Source organism: Chenopodium album, chromosome 3 (genome assembly GCF_948465745.1).
Source record: "Chenopodium album chromosome 3, dcCheAlbu1.1, whole genome shotgun sequence".
NCBI classification, from domain to species: Eukaryota; Viridiplantae; Streptophyta; class Magnoliopsida; order Caryophyllales; family Amaranthaceae; genus Chenopodium; species Chenopodium album.
The window spans coordinates 5,881,515-5,899,023 of NC_137836.1; the positions used below are offsets into that span (position 1 = coordinate 5,881,515).

General features: G+C 35.5%; 1 protein-coding gene across 1 annotated transcript; it reads left to right on the top strand.

The window, feature by feature from the left end:
* Positions 1–1,208: 1,208 nt before the first annotated feature.
* LOC145624769 (uncharacterized) lies at positions 1,209–12,901 on the top strand. Its single transcript, XM_081677861.1, has 6 exons — positions 1,209–2,118; positions 4,435–4,700; positions 5,068–5,279; positions 9,124–9,134; positions 11,663–11,937; positions 12,605–12,901. Exons 1-6 carry the CDS (start codon positions 1,209–1,211, stop codon positions 12,899–12,901), a joined length of 1,971 nt encoding a protein of 656 aa, XP_081533987.1.
* Positions 12,902–17,509: the final 4,608 nt, after the last annotated feature.

Here is a 17,509-nt window from a genome sequence, read left to right on the forward strand (position 1 = left end):
CGAAAATCGCCGCCCAGCCTTCCCCTCCCTTGAAACCCACCCCTTCCCTTCCCCCACCCTCGAAAACCCCTTCCCCACCCCCGAAAACCCCTTCCTCGCTCCCGGAAACCGCCACCCAGCACTCCCCCTTCCCTCGAAACTCACCCCTTCCCCTCCCCACCCCCGCAAACCCCTCCCCCGTTGCTGGAAAATGGCGCCCATCCCTCCCCCGCCCTCGAAACCCATCCCTTTCCCTTCCCTCACCCTCAATTTCACCCCCTTCCCCGACAATTAGCCACGAAAACGGCACCCCCTTCCCCCGATAATTAGCCACGAAAACGGTTGTGCTGGGTTGTTACCAAGGTCTGAGAGTTGTGGTGGAGGAAGGTTAGTGGTTTTTAGTGGAAGTCGGAGGTTGGCTGACCGTTTGCCGGTGAAATTGAGGGTTGGGGTTAGGGTTTCGACGTGATTGAGAGGGTGGTGGTGATGGAAGTGGCTGTGGTGGTTTTATTTTTTTAATTTTAACCTATCATGATGCTACACATGTGCAACTAATCACAAGTCAGCAATGTTTACCTGATTAACCGGTTGCAAGTCATTTGGGTGCAATAGAAATTAATACCCCCTAAAGTTGGGAGTGATAGATAATAATCCAAAGTAGAGATTATTTTGGCGGACGAGGCAAAGTTCAGATTAATGGGAGCAATTTTAAAATTGCTCCCATTAATCTAGACTAGTACGGAGTATTAATTATGGAGAGAATTTTCAAGGAAAAAAATAACTAAGTGGTTATTGATTTAGTATTAGATGTAGATATAGATATTTGATGGTCATAAAAAAAACAAAAAAAAAACCCTTATATTATTAAACATTTCACATATTATTACTCCATATGACCAAAGCTAAAAAAAAAAAAAATCATTCGAAGAAAAACATGCTAGATATAATTATTGAATCATGAAAATAAATTAAGAGTTCTAAACTAACAATAGTTTAAGATATGACGGGATGCAAATCAATTAAATATTAGGGTTATTCTACACAGTACCCCTGATGTATTTACTTTTCCAAGTTATGCCCACCTCTTTTTCAAAATTCCACGATGTAACCCCAAATTACCTTTAGTGTGTACGATGTAACTAGAGGTGATCAACATTGGCCCGGCCCGAAAATAGGGCGGGTGTAGAGAAGTAACAAATGCTTCTGCTGTTCGAAGTATTTGGAGTCGTATGTGGAAGCTACAAGTGCTCCCAAGAGTTAAAATCTTTGCTTGGCGTGCCTGCCAAGATGCCATTCCGACGAGAAAAGGTATCAGTATACGAGTTCCTGATAATGACCCTATGTGTGTTGTCTGCTGTAGGGAGGAGGAGTCTGTTATTCATGTGTTGAAGAATTGTAAGGCTGCTAAGGCTGTCTGGGAAAGTAGTGAATATGGCTTCGTTGCGGAGCTAAATTCACGCAATATTTTTGATTGGTGGGAGAGCTGTTTTGTGGAGCTTGCGGAAGAGGATGTGACTAATGTTATAACATTATGTTGGGCAATTTGGAATGCTCGAAACTCGCTGATTATGGCAGGTGAGAACTCGGTGCCTCAAGAAGTGGTCAGGTATGCTATGAAGGTCAGTAGGGAATGTAGAGAGAACCAGGGTGGGGCTGGAGGTAAGGGTGGTGCTACATATGACCATCCTGCTGTCTGGTCTCCTCCTGATGTTGGTTGGGTGAAACTCAACGTGGATGCGGGTGTTGTGGGAGCTTTAGGATCGGGGTTTGGTGCTGTAGTGCGTGACTCAAGTGGGGCTATTAGTAGCTGTGCAGTTCTTCAGTCCGTAGCAAAGTGGGATACTCATATTGCGGAAGCGAAAGCTATTGCTTGGGGTATGAGATTTGCGTTGGAGGTGGGTTCAAGGAAAGTCATTTTGGAGAGTGATTGCTTGAATGTTATTCAAGCTTTGAAGGAGAAGTCTGCTGGCTCTAACTCTCTTCATTTAGTTTTAGATGATATTTTACTTTTATGCTCTTCTTTTAGTAGTGTTAAATGGTTTTTTGTGAAGCGTGTGGGTAATAAAGTAGCACACGATTTGGCTCACTTTCAACCCTGGGAGGTTGGTCAACGTGTGTGGAGCGATGATTTCCCTCCATGTATTCTTGACGTTGCTTCCTCTGATTTATTAATATAACCCCCTTTATGGGTTTTTTCAAAAAAAAAAAAAAATGCATTTTTAGTTAAAAAGCCCGAACCCGGACCGAAAAAGGCCGAAAAGCCCATTTTGGCCCGATAAGCCCACTACTTTTTTATGGGTTTGGGTACGAGAAATTGTGTTAAGGCCCGGCCCGGCCCAATTTTTGATCACCTCTAGATGTAAGCCTCCACTAATCCTAAAGTTAACGCCGTTAACTTTTGCTAAAATATCTGTTAAAAAATTAAAAATAAACCCTTACTCCTCCAAACCCACCCACCACTAACCCCTCTCTCCTCCAAACCCAGCAAACCACCCAACGAACCCCACCCCAGCCACCGCACCCACCTTACGAACCACACCCATCCTGCGAATCGCACCCAGCAACTACTGCGCCTAGCAAACCACCGCACCTAGCCACTAAATGTGCCGCGCACCACTGCCGTTCCTTAGCTTGGAAAAATTTCGACCAAAATTAAATGCATATTCATGCAAATTTTAATTGAAAAAACAATTAAAACAAGTTTTGTGTATTTAATCTCAAACTAATAAAGCAAAATTGATGAATTTAATAATGAAAATCAAATTGGGGAAAAAAATTAGGGTTTTCTGTTGTTTCGAACCAAATCTTTAGTTTCAAAACGATAACAACAATTAACAACTTAATTTTGCAATCCGAATCCGATGAAACTAAAGCCCTAAACTAATTTGTTGAAATTTTCAGCAAATTTTCGAACAAAATTCCTCCATTCTTGCGAACACTTTCTTTGGTGTAGGTGAGGCGATATGCGATGATGGGGTTGTTGGTGTGTGGCGGTTGCTAGGTGTAGTGGTTGCTGGGTGCGGTGGTTAACGGAAGGCTACAGTGTAGACACTAAATGTACCTTGAGGGTATAGTGTAGAATTTTGAAATTGGGTGGACACACCTTGGAAAAGTCAATACCACAGGGACACTGTGTAGAAAAATCTTAAATATTATTTAATAATAATTTTGAAACAATAGTGTCAAACTTTTGAGGGTTTCAAATAATAATTGTCATAAAATATTTTGGTGGTCGATCTTTTTATACTTCTATAAAGTCACCATACTCACCACATAGGCATACAAACCAAATAGTACGTAAACTAGCAGGTCTACCACCCAAACCCAAGGTGTAAATATACGCCAATACAACTTCTCCACAAGAGCTAAGTCGATGCGCGCGTAGGCCACCCTAGTTACAACAAAATAATTAAGTTTCGATATTTATTTGGCTAACTTTATGTAATTCCTTTATATTATTACAATTTTATCTATATTCTAGGTAATAAATTTTTAAGAGCATATTGTAATTTCATCCAAATATAAATGTAGGAAGTTTAATTGAACAAGGTAGGATGGGATAAATTAAATCTCATTTTTGCATCTAGTAATTTTAATTTCCTAAGCAATTCCACTTAGAAATACTAACCAACCAATTATTTTTAATTACAATTTTTATGAATTTGTATTTCCCCAATTATTAAAGTGCAATCAAACAAGGCCTAGGCTTAACTTCGTAATTTTTTTCCCTAGTTATTGATGTACTTTTACTGTCTCACATGTACATTTTAAATGTTGGGCAACTATCTTACAATTCAACCTTGAATATTCAGAAACCAAAAAAGTAAATAAAAAACATAAAAAATACTATTCCACGCTTTGACGGATTAATTTTATTATTTGGGAGCTTAATTTTCATATTATATCGCCTATATATAAGTAGGCAAATACAACCTTGTATAGTAAACTCTTTTCTAAATTACCTGAATTAAGAGAAAGAGAAAATGAAAGTTGAAGAGTAGTATGCAAACATCAACAGCAAGAACAAAACCATATACCCCAATTTTTCAAGGTTTGTCATCGATCCTATCAATCAATTAATTTTAAAATGTTTGTTTTACACACGTATATAATGTGTGCATATTAAACCCACCAAATGACCGAATAATGATCATATATGTATACTTGGGTATATAATATAAAATATAATTTACTTGATATTTCATATTTTTTAAGTGTCGTCTGTATATATAAAAGCTGATACATTATTGAATTTGGTTTTACTTGGCATGTGCAAGTATTTTTATACATATGCTGATATGCGTATAGCCCAATCAGTTTACCATCAAACCATTATCAATAAACATAAATTTTTTGTAACTTCATCAATTCATTATAATAAAAGTAATAAATTTATTAGCAATCTAATTTATGCATGAGCGTTAAATTTAAAGATAATATTCATCATAATTTCAGGTATGAGTAAGAAGACTTTTGTGTTATTTGTGCTTGTTGCTAGTTTGGCTTGGGTTGATAGGGCACTCCGTCCACCACCACCAAAACTGTGTGGTTCGTCCGGCGGTCCATCGATAACGGCTCCGAGAGTAAGGCTAAGGGATGGAAGGCATTTGGCCTACAAAGAGTATGGTGTCCCAAAAGATGAGGCCAGACACAAATTCATCTTTATTCATGGCTTTGACTCTTGTAGGCATCATGCTTTCATTGCCACAGAAGTTTCATCGGTATGTTTAGTTTTACTCCCTTTCCTTCGTTCCTTGTTGTTTGTCCCCAGCTAATTTTTTAACACATTTTTCAATGCACTAGCATATAATAATATTTTAAAATTAATATCGAGATAAATAAAATTTAATCAAATTTTACGTGAGTATGTAGTTCATGAATCTGTTTTCTACTTTTCTTTTCTTATAATCTTGTATATAAAGTAGTCGATAAATATTTTTGGTCATATATTTTACCTTATGCTTTAATTTTATTAAACATTGATATGCTTAATCAAATTTTCTCAAGCACACTATTATGAGTTAGATTTCATACACATCCATTTATTATGATCAATGGTTTTTTTTTTTTTTTTTTTTTTTTTTTAAGGATACGATTGAAAGTTTGGCGCTACATATTGTGGGATTTGATAGACCCGGATACGGAGAAAGTACTCCGGACCCGAATCGAACACCGAAAAGTCTTGCTTTAGATGTTGAAGAGCTAGCTGATCAGCTTGGTTTAGGCACTAAGTTTTATGTCGTCGGCTACTCCATGGGCGGAGAAGCTGTTTGGGGCTTGCTCAAGTACATTCCACATAGGTGCGATTTCAATTAGGTTTTTTCAATTCACTTGTAAAAATAATCCTAAATTGGTGAACTTTCACGTTACTTTTATACTATTCTAATACTCCTTATAACTTTATTAAATAGCTAGGGTCTTATTAAATTGTAAAATATAGTTAATATCGACGCACAATGTCAACTTGCCTAATCTTAATACAATTTTTTCATAATGCATAATTCAAATTAATTGTAAAAACACATTTTAGATACCTAATAAAGGCATATGCTACGAAAGACATATGTTACGATAATTGTGAAATTTCAAGAGAACTTTGTAAATATCACGCACTTCGAATTACGGCATTAGTTTATTACGATATTGCTCATACAATTATTTGTAATCAAACTTTGTAGTTTGCTGTGTTACAAATCTTACAATGAGACTTTTCAATTTAATTTTTTTGGCTACATAATTATAGGTTAGCAGGAGCATCTGTAGGAACAAATATTGATAATAACCGGAACAACTTATCTGAACCAAGTCGTGGCGTGAATAAACACTGCCCTAAAGTTGAATTTACCCCGTTACGTACACACGGACTCTTGGCAATCAACCTCCAGGGTTACACGACCTCTGCCTCGTTGGTGTAGTACAAAGAGACAGATTGAGAACACTATGATCAATGCCCAATAGCAAGAGATTTTATGTAGTATTCATTTTTGAGAAAGAAGAAGAGTAGTCTGAATATTTTTTTCTGTCGAAATGAGGTAAAAGAGCTTCCTTTATATACTACTTCCACTAAGTCTGATAAAAGGAAAGGAAGAAAGTCAACCATGCAAAGAATCAATTCTTTCCCATAATTATGCATGTAATCTCAAGCAATATCAATTACCCAGCATAAATACGAGAATGATGATGGCAATTGTCCACTAATTGATACACTCATGCATGTGAAATCAATTAGTCAATCAAGCAATATTTAGTCCATCAATCATGCTAACGGATAGATTAAAGAAGGTAATTAGGAGATATTTTGGTGGCCACAGTCAACTAATCAATGCAAATTTGTAGTTGATCTTTTGAAGCAAAATAATTTAGACTTGGAGTTATATCATGGGAGATAAGCAAATGTATTTAGACTTGAAGATTTATCATGGGAGATAGCTAATTATAATTAGTAACTCCAACATTCCCCCACATGATTCAAAAGATCAAGGTAAAGAAATTTGAATTTGGGCAATGGATACTCGATTTTTAAGATACCAATGTCTTGTGGACTTGAATTGATACCCAGCGCATACAAACATGTTACACAACCATGTCTAGTGGACTTCGCCTTGAACTTTACATGGGGTTAGTGAAAACACATTTGCGCACTAAACCTTTATCAAATCAAAAGTGTTCTCGCAATTTGTTATTATAAAAATGCCCCACTGTTTGCCTGGATTTCATGAATGCTCTAGAGACCCAAGCCTAAGTATTCTCATAGGGGATTGGGCGTAACCCCCACATTCACATAGGTAAGTTCATCAAGTTTGTTCTGTCTCAAACCACCTTATCAGGTTATGAACTTATTAAGAGCCTATATGCTCATCCTTACAAGTTTGACAGAAAATATACTACATCACTTTATTAATTAGGAATGGTAGTAGTATACAACTTGAGATCTTTTGTGATTTCGTTTGACCCGTTGAACTTAGATATATCTAAGTTGGGTATCCATCACAATTCACTCCTCTATAGGCTTTAAACCCATTCCTTGTGCTGACTCCAGCACCATTTTTCTACAAAGGCCTTTGGTGAGAGGATCTGCAATATTCCTCTCTGACTTTACATACTCGAGTGATATCACATTATTTTTGATCAAATTTTTAACTATAGCATGTCTTAAGCGAATATGCCTCCTTTTTCCATTGTAAGCCTTATTATTCGCTACCCCAATTGCAGCTTGCGAATCACAATGCATGGAAACTGATGGAGCTGGCTTCCCCCACAAAGGAATGTCAGCTAGCAAACTTCTCAGCCACTCAGCTTCTTGTCCTGCCAATTCTAAAGCAATAAATTCAGATTCCATTGTAGATTTGGCAATACAACTTTGTTTAGATGATTTCCATGATATAGCACCACCAGCAAGAGTAAAGATAAAACCACTAGTAGATTGAATTTCATCATTATCTGACACCCAATTGGCGTCGCAATATCCTTCTAATGCACAGGGTGTTTTAGAGTATTGCAGACCCCAATTGATTGTCCCTTTTAAATACTTTAACAATCTAATCAAAGCAACCCAATGCTCACGACTAGGATTGTGAGTATATCTACTCAATCTACTAACAACATATGCTATATCAGGTCTAGTATAATTCATCAGAAACATAACACTTCCAATTATCTTGGCATATTCCTCTTGTGAAACGCTATTACCTCTGTTCTTTTTCAAATGTATACTAGAATCATATGGGGTTTTCACAGGAGTACAATCAAACTGGTTAAATTTCTTTAAAAAAATTTCAACATAATGAGATTGATTTAAAGACAACCCATATGAAGTTCTAGTAATTTTTATGCCAAGAATTACATCTGCCTCTCCTAAGTCCTTCATGTCAAAACAAGAACTTAGAAAATTTTTTGTTGCATTAACTACATTTATATTGGTACCAAAAATCAACATATCATCCACATACATACATATTATAACACAACCATACTCATCAAACTTGGAATAGACACAAGCATCAGAATCATTTACCTGAAAACCATTAGAGGTAATAGTTTGATCAAATTTATCATACCACTGTTTTGGTGCTTGTTTTAAGCCATATAATGATCTGATCAGCTTGCATACTTTTTCCTCATGTCCAGGAACTACACATCCTTCTGGTTGCTTCATATATATTTCTTCATTTAAATCACCATTCAAGAAAGCTGTTTTCACATCCATTTGATGTACAACAAGATTATGTATAGATGCAAGTGCTATTAATGCTCTAATGGTGGCAACCTTAGTTACAGGAGAATAAGTATCAAAGAAGTCTACTCCTTTCTTTTGATGATGCCCTCCAACCACAAGTCTGGCTTTATATTTATCTATTGACCCATCTGGTTTTAACTTCTTTTTAAAAATCCACCTACTACTTAAAGCCTTACTTCCTCTAGGAAGATCAGTTAAAACCCAAGTATTATTACTCATGATAGATTCAATTTCACTATTTATGGCCTCTAACCAAAAGTTTGAGTCTACTGATTGCATTGCCTCCCTATAGGTCCTTGGGTCTTCTTCTAAAACAAAAACATTTACTTCATGCTCATTTATAGATTCATGTTCGGTTAAAAAGGTAGTAAGAAAATCAGGTCAAAAACTAGACTCAATTCTAGCTCGCTTACTTCTTCTAGGTTCCAAAGGCTCACTTGATGATGCATGTTCATGATAAGAAGAAGATGCAGCAGGTAAAGAGGATTGCACAGATACTTTCATAGGAAAAATATGTTCAAAAAATTCAATATCCCTTGACTCTTTAATTGCACCAAAGCCAGATGCATCTTTAAGAATAAATCTATATGCAGCACTATTAGAAGCATAACCAATAAATATTCCATCTACAGTCTTAGGACCAATCTTAATCCTTTGAAAGTCAGGAAGACCTATTTTTCCTAAACACCCCCACACTTTAAGGTAACTTAAGTTAGGTTTATAGCCTTTCCACAATTCATAAGGGGTTTTGTCTAATTTTTTATGGGGAACACGATTTAATACATAACAAGCAGAAAGAATGGCCTCGCCCCACATATTATTAGGCATACCTGAACTGATAAGCATAGCATTCATCATTTCTTTAAGTGTTCTATTTTTGCGTTCAGCTATTCCATTCTGTTCAGGAGAATAAGGGGTTGTGGTTTCATGAATAATCCCATTGGCTTCACAAAAGTTTTTAAGTGGAGTCCCATCATACTCCCCACCCCTATCGGATCTTACCCTTTTTATTTTTAGGTCTAATTGGTTTTCGACTTCAGCCTTATAAATAAGAAATTTTTCCTCGGCTTCATCTTTTGAACCCAACAAAAAGACCCTAGTAAAACGAGAAAAGTCATCCACAAATGTAATGTAGTAACGTTTACCTCCCCTACTCACATAGTTCTTAAAGTCACCTAAGTCACTATGTATAAGTTCTAAAAGAGTAGAAGTACGAGCCACGGATTTTTTAAATGATTTTTTGGGGTGCTTAGCTTCTACACAAACTTCACATTTATCAAAAGAGGTATTGCTAAAATCAGGTATAAGACTAAGTTGTTTAAGTTTCTTTATAGATGCAACATTCACATGACCTAGTCTAGCATGCCATAAAGAAACAGACTCAGCAATATAAACAGAAGTAGAAGTTTTATTATTATCAGTTACAACATCAAGAACAAACAAACCACCATTACAAAATCCTTTACCCACAAAATCACCATTTTTAGTAAGTACAAGTTTATCAGATTCAAAAGTTAACTTGATACCAGCTTTGTTTAATAAAGCACCAGAAATGAGGTTTCTACGAATATCAGGCACATGCAAAACATTATGCAAAGCAATGATTTTTCCAGAAGTAAGTTTTAGAAAAACCTTTCCTTTGCCAAGTACACTCACAGTGCTAGAGTTACCCATGAAGACACATTCTCCTTCGGTCACCTTTTCATAGCTTTTGAACATCTCCTTGTTTGAGCAGATGTGACGGGTGGCACCTGTATCTACGACCCATTCCATGATATTGCTTACAAGATTAACTTCAGAGACAACAGCAGCAATTATTTCTTCAGCAAGGTTAGCTTGTGCTTGTGATTTGTTGTCTTTGGAGTTTGCACCAGGTCCATGTCCTTGTCTGCATTGTTTTGCTGCATGTCCATATTTACCACAAGTAAAGCAATTTCCTTTGAATTGTCTCTTACCTTTGAAGTGGTTATTATGCCTTCCACCATGGAGTTGGTTCGGGCCCTTGCCTTTTGGTCCTTTGTTTCCTGCATTTTTTGATTCAACAAGGTTAGCAGAAGAGGAGGAATGATCAGTGGACTTCCCCTTTGTTTGGATTCGATTTTGTTCTTCTATTTTGATGTGGGAAACAAGCTCTTGGAGGGTAAAGTCTTTTTGTTTGTGTTTCATAGAATGGACGTAGGTTTCCCAAGAAGGAGGTAATTTTTCAAGAAGACAATTGGCTTGGAAAAGTTCACATATTTTCATTCCCTCGGCAATAACATCGGCACATAAATGTTCGTATTCATGAACTTGATCAAGGACAGATTTATCATCAGACATATGGAAATTCAACCAACGACTACAAGCATACTTTTTTGTTCCAAAATCATCAGTACCATATTTAGACTTCAGAGCATCCCAAATATCTTTTGCATTTTTTGACTTACTATAAATCATATATAAAGCTGCAGTCATATAATGCAATAACATCCCACGACATGTTTTATTATCCTTCTCAAAATCTCTAGTGGAATTAACAGGGGGTTTATCATTAAACAAACAATAATCAACACTAATTTGACCCAAGAAAAATTCCATTTTGTCAGACCACATCTTGTAGTTTTTGCCATCAAAGGGGTCTAGCTTAGACATGTCGGGAATGAAGGAGTTTGAAAGCATGGAATTATTAAGAGGGATAGCAGAATGAATATTGGTACCATCCATAATAGCAAAATGACGGGAATAAAAGAAAACTAAATTCAACTTTAGAATGTAGGAACAAATATTGATAATAACCGGAACAACTTATCTGAACCAAGTCGTGGCGTGAATAAACACTGCCCTAAAGTTGAATTTACCCCGTTACGTACACACGGACTCTTGGCAATCAACCTCCAGGGTTACACGACCTCTGCCTCGTTGGTGTAGTACAAAGAGACAGATTGAGAACACTATGATCAATGCCCAATAGCAAGAGATTTTATGTAGTATTCATTTTTGAGAAAGAAGAAGAGTAGTCTGAATATTTTTTTCTGTCGAAATGAGGTAAAAGAGCTTCCTTTATATACTACTTCCACTAAGTCTGATAAAAGGAAAGGAAGAAAGTCAACCATGCAAAGAATCAATTCTTTCCCATAATTATGCATGTAATCTCAAGCAATATCAATTACCCAGCATAAATACGAGAATGATGATGGCAATTGTCCACTAATTGATACACTCATGCATGTGAAATCAATTAGTCAATCAAGCAATATTTAGTCCATCAATCATGCTAACGGATAGATTAAAGAAGGTAATTAGGAGATATTTTGGTGGCCACAGTCAACTAATCAATGCAAATTTGTAGTTGATCTTTTGAAGCAAAATAATTTAGACTTGGAGTTATATCATGGGAGATAAGCAAATGTATTTAGACTTGAAGATTTATCATGGGAGATAGCTAATTATAATTAGTAACTCCAACAGCATCATTAGTGACGCCAGTTGTGAACTATTGGTGGTCAAGTTTGCCAGCTAATTTAACAAGGGAAGCATATTACATGCAACGTCCACAAGATCAATGGTCACTCAAAGTAGCACATTATGCACCATGGCTAACTTACTGGTGGCAGACTCGAAATTGGTTCGCACCATCAAGCGTTATTGCTCACAGTCGTGATATATTGTCTTGCCAAGACAAAGAATTAATGGCCAAATTTGAGAAACCTGAAAACGAAGGACCATCTCAACCAAAAGCTCAAGCTGATGGTCGAGGTTCAAGAATATGTTATAAACTCTATCACTCCCCCTCACATGAAAGGTCCTTTGGGCTTGAAATGTGGATGCAGCACAGGCCCTCTCATACCCGACGCGAATTAATTCCACTTTAAAGGAGGGGTGGATGAGATTCGAACCCGTGACCTCTATTTCACGTTGGCTCCGATACCATGTTGGTGGACCAACTCAACCAAAAGTTTAAGCTAATGGTCGAGGTCCAGGAATATGTTATATACTCTATCAGAATATATGTTGAGCTCATGAGAAAACTCCCATGTGAGTGAAAGTGTTGTCTCACGTTAAAATAATATAAAAGTGAAGAGAGAACATTTTTTTATTTTTTTGAATAGCAATGAAGAGAGAATATTAGGATGTGTATCCCACATTGAAAAAAAAAAAGAGAAAGTCGTGTCCACTTTTTAATGTTGGGCTACTCCCCTCATTGTCATATGGTTTTAAGGTGGAACCTCCTTAGTCGTATAAAGTGAACAGTTCTGACGGGTGTAGCCCAGGCCCGTTTATCAATGAGACTTTTGTTACGTAACTGACCCCATCCATTTATCAATGAGACTTTTGTTACGTAGTTTTCGTGTGCACATATATACGAGTACCATATAATTTAATTTGCATTTGTATGTGGTGGTTGATTAGGTTCCCGTGAGACAACAAGGAGTACACGAAAGCATCCACTGTGACATGATCGTTGGGTTCGGAAAATGGGTGTTCGATCCTGTACAATTGACGAATCCATTTCCGAACAACGAAGGGACCGTTCACCTTTGGCAAGGTGATGAAGATATGTTGGTGCCTGTGACGCTACAACGGTACATAGCTCAAAGGCTGCCCTGGGTTCACTACCATGAGCTCCCTGGTGCTGGACATATGTTCCCTTATGCTAAGGGATTGAGTGATGTTATTGTCAAATCCCAATTATTTGGTGATAAGTAGTAGCCATGACATAATATATACAAGTAATTAAATAAGTTTTAATATTAAGGATTTTTTTTATTTTGGCAATTAAAGTTGTTAATTTAATTAATTCTAAACATTGATCGTTCTTTTATACGGAGTACTAATAAGTATTCTATATATCACTCATATTTATACTATTATTAAAATTTCAATGCACGCAATGCATGCCATACTACTTGAATTAAGAAATTCTTCTCAAATTTCAAAACAAACTACTTTCGTTTCATATTCATGACTAAATCCTTCACCTCCAAGTAGTCAGCGCCGATTGATTGATTCTTCATTACTTCACAAAAGTTCCCTTGATCCCAATTGAATAGATTTTGATGTTAATCTTGGAATTTGGATTACACATAAACATGGTGCCTATTTTTAAGATAAATGTGTAGTTCCAACTCGGGTTTGAGCCACCATTTATTAGACACGGTATAGTGTCTCCTACGCAATTTGATCCATACTAGAGTATATTACCATTGGCATACCTAAGCTCTTCCACAGTTCCACCGGCTTCAACGTCGGAGTTTAAAGGCTTTTGCTTGACTTCATTGTCATCAACTCTATAAAGAACCTTGACTCAGACGCTGTCTCAGTTGCCACGTTGCAATTCCTCAAATAACATATCTCTTTTTTTTTTTAAGGTAACAATCAAATTTCATGCGTAGCTAGCTAGTTAGAAGAATATGTGTTTTTGCAAATGATGTCATACAAAAATAGATGAAATTTATAATCTTGAATCTTGTGGTACTGGTTTGAATCATATCAATAAATAGTTTATTAATATTCAACTGTTATAATTTTTTTTCATTAATAATTAAAGATATTATTAGATTTGAAAATTTTATACTAATTGTTTGAAATATAATTACCACAATGTTTTAATGATTATATGGTTCATAATTAACATATTTTTTTAAAAAAAAAATAGTGCACCATGCCAGAAAGAACATTACACATATTTTAAAGAACATAACATGAAAAAAAAACACACTAGTGTTTGGAAAAGAACATATATGTGTTTGATAAATGAACATGTGTTGAACTTGATGATGTTTTGATGATAATGGTAATAATTAAGCAAACTTCTATCTAATAAGAGTCTTCTAGTGTTTTGATGTTTGTAGGATAGGTAAACTTTGTGAGTTGAAGTGAGGGCTGAAATAGAGGAACCTTAGAAGACTAAGGATGACAAGTAAAGCAGAAGAAGAGTTCCATAAAGAAGTTCTACGAACAATATTGGATGGAACTAACTACAAAGTGTTCCCTCACAGGAACACATCAAGAGCCTCCTAATAGAAGTAAGCTTCGGTGTAATGCTGGAGATGCCAGGTTGTAATGACTTGGTCTACGAATTCTAGTGTAATGCTAGAAGAATCAATAAGTTGTAGTGTAATGCTTGAACTTGGCATGCGGTTCCAGAAGTGGAACATTGCCCCGAGATCCAGAATATATTAAGACTACACACTAGGTGAAAAAAGGCATTTGGCAGCGTTCAAACCCGATCTAAGGCACCGGTTTGAACCGCTGCCTATGTGAGGGGTGCCAAAAACCAAGTTTTTGGCACCGGTTCAAAACCGGTGCCATAGGGTGGAATAGGCACCGGTTAACCGGTGCCAAAAAACCCCCAAAAATCATTTTTTTTTTTTTTTGCTTAAAAATTAAATAAACTAAATTAAATAAAAACACAAAATATAAATCAAACATCACAATCAATATAAACGATTCTATTTAATATATAATCAATAAAATTTTACAACATAGATCAATAAAAAAAATTACTTATAAATAAAAAAAAATTAAAACATATAAATAAAAAAAAAAACTACAATATAAATCAAAAAAAAATATTACAACATCACAATCTAAAAATCCCCATATTCTTTATTCTTGATTCTTGATTCTTGGATTATGTATACCTGCGCCAATTAAAACATCAAAAATAAATTGATTAAAATGAACAAGCTGCCAAAAAAATAAAAAAAAACCCAGAAAAAAAAATCGAATTAAAATCGATTAAATTAAAAACAAAATTGAAAAAAAACCCAGAAATCAAAAAATCAAAACAAAATCGAAAAAATAAAAACAAAATCCAAGAAAAAAAATGAAAAAAACCCAAAAATCATAAAAATAAAAACAAAATCGAACAATTAAAAAACCCATAAATCAATTAAAATAAAAACAAAAACAAAAAAAATTGAAATCGAAGATTACCCAGAAAATCGAGAAAATCCAGAAAATTGAAAAAAAAAATTAAAACCCAGAAAATCCAGAAAATGAAGAAAAAATTAAATTAAAACCCAGAAAATCGAAGAAAATTAAAACCCAGAAAATTAAAAAAAAAATCAAAAAAAATTAAAATCGAAAATTACCCAGAAAAAAAAAATAAACGAAAAAATACCGAGAAAAAATTGAAATCGAAAACCAAATAATAATCCCAAAAATTGAAAAAAAATTCAAACCCAGAAAAACTTGAAATCGAAAAAACACAGAAAAAAAAAATTGAAGTCGAAAAAAAAAATCAAAATCTAAAAACAAAACCCAGAAAACAACCCCAAAACGCATGCATGAAAATTAACCCAGAACTCGATTAATTAGCCCAAAAAACGATTATTTTAATCGAAAATTAACCCAAGAAAAATCGAAATAAAATCTGAAAAAAGATTTAAATCGATTAATGAAACCCAGATCAATAGAATTAAAATCCAAAAATCGATTTAAATCGATTAATTAAACCCATAAAAATCCAATTAAACCCAAAACTCAAATAGCTAAACCCAGAAATCTCAAAATAAAGAAAAAAAAACCCCCAAAAACCACATGCATGTACCTAGAATCGGTGTTCTTGGTGGTCTTGGGTGTTGGTCTTGGTGGTGGCCTTTGGTGGTGGAAACGAGTGAGAAGGAGATGAGAGAAGGAGATGAAATCTCGAACAGAGAAGAGAGATAGAAGGAGAAGAGAGAAGGAGAAGGAGGAGGAGAGAGAAAGAGAAGGAGGAGCGGCTGAGGGAGTGAGGGAGAGTTAGGGTTATATATGGGGCGGGGTTTTTTTTTTAATTATGTAGGTGAACCGGTTTAGTGGCACCGGTTCAAACCGGTGCCCTTTGTATTTTTGGCACCGATTTGAGTTGAACCGGTGCCATTTCTCTTGGTCTGAAATTCCGCCCATTTTTAGACAGGTATTTGGCACCGGTTTGGCCTGAACCGGTGCCTTTTGGGGGTTGCCTTTTTGTATTTTTCTACTAGTGACAGGATTCCAGAACAAGAGTTTCAAAGAAACAACATGAAGACGGAGAAATAAAAGTATATTGCTCTAGGATTCATGTAAATATATTGGACATAAAAGTCGGTGTGGAACAAGTTTATATAAAACCAAGGTGAACTCCAGACAGTCAATGAAATTAGATTTACTGACTTGTCAGGAACTCGGAGACTGTCAGAGTTCCAAACCTAACCTAATAGGTACTTAAGTATGCATTGTTAAGGTTGGTGAGTGCACAGTGGAAGTGAAGATGTGTTTGATTGAGAAGTACAAATTGAATTGATAATTAGCAAGATAATTAATATAAATGAACACACGATTTTATGTAACGACGAGCACTTTTACTCCACTATTTGAAAATAGGAGAGTACATGTAACACCCCAATAATTCTCTCTTTAAACCTGTAAGGACCCTGAACAATATTCAAGAGAATTACTGGCGTGCTACCGCCACGTGTTCAAATGTTAATAAGGCTTTTTCAGAAAATAGCAGCGGAAAAACTAAATCATTTATAAATAAGTTTCAAAACCAATAACCAAAACCAAACTAAATTTTACAACTTGGAACCGTTAAGGCCCTTATTCAAAACTCAAACCATTAGAAATAGTACGAAAGTAAAGTTGAGATTAAATAACTTTAAAAGTAAATTACAATAAAAATATGAAAAGCAACCAATACTTCACTCAAGATCCCACCATCTAAAAACGGATGCTGCATGTGTAAGAACGTGTGGTTAATAATCTGCTCCCCAATATTACAAGTGTAAGAATTGGATCGTCACATGGTCATTGAAAGGCGAAGGTCATGACCAAAGAAAGACACACAAAGCACGCAATCAGCAAAGCTGAGTACATATATACAAGCTACAAAACATAAAAGAAATCCCTAACATGCTACTAATAATTAACCATTACGCATCATTAGTTTATACACTCGACACATGACTCAACTATTTATATTACTAAGACTCCATTAATTAATAATATGTCAATCATTATTTTTTTTATTCATTGGATTACGCAATAAACAAGGTTGTTGATAGGGTAAAGTCGTATCCCCTAGTCAAAAGTAAATACCTAAGTCCTCTAAGTAAAGTAGATAGGGAAGTAGGGTCGAACTCCACAGGGAAACGAGTCTTTTTACTCCTAATTAATTAATATAATCTAAATTATCTAAGTAACCAATTTTTTTAGGAATAAATTCTATACTACGAAGAATAAGTTTAGGGAGAAAAACAATAATAATAAAGCCTAGGGTCACGGGTTCACCAATAATTAATATTCCGGGATAAAACATAGTAATTAATAATTAACATTGCACAAATAACA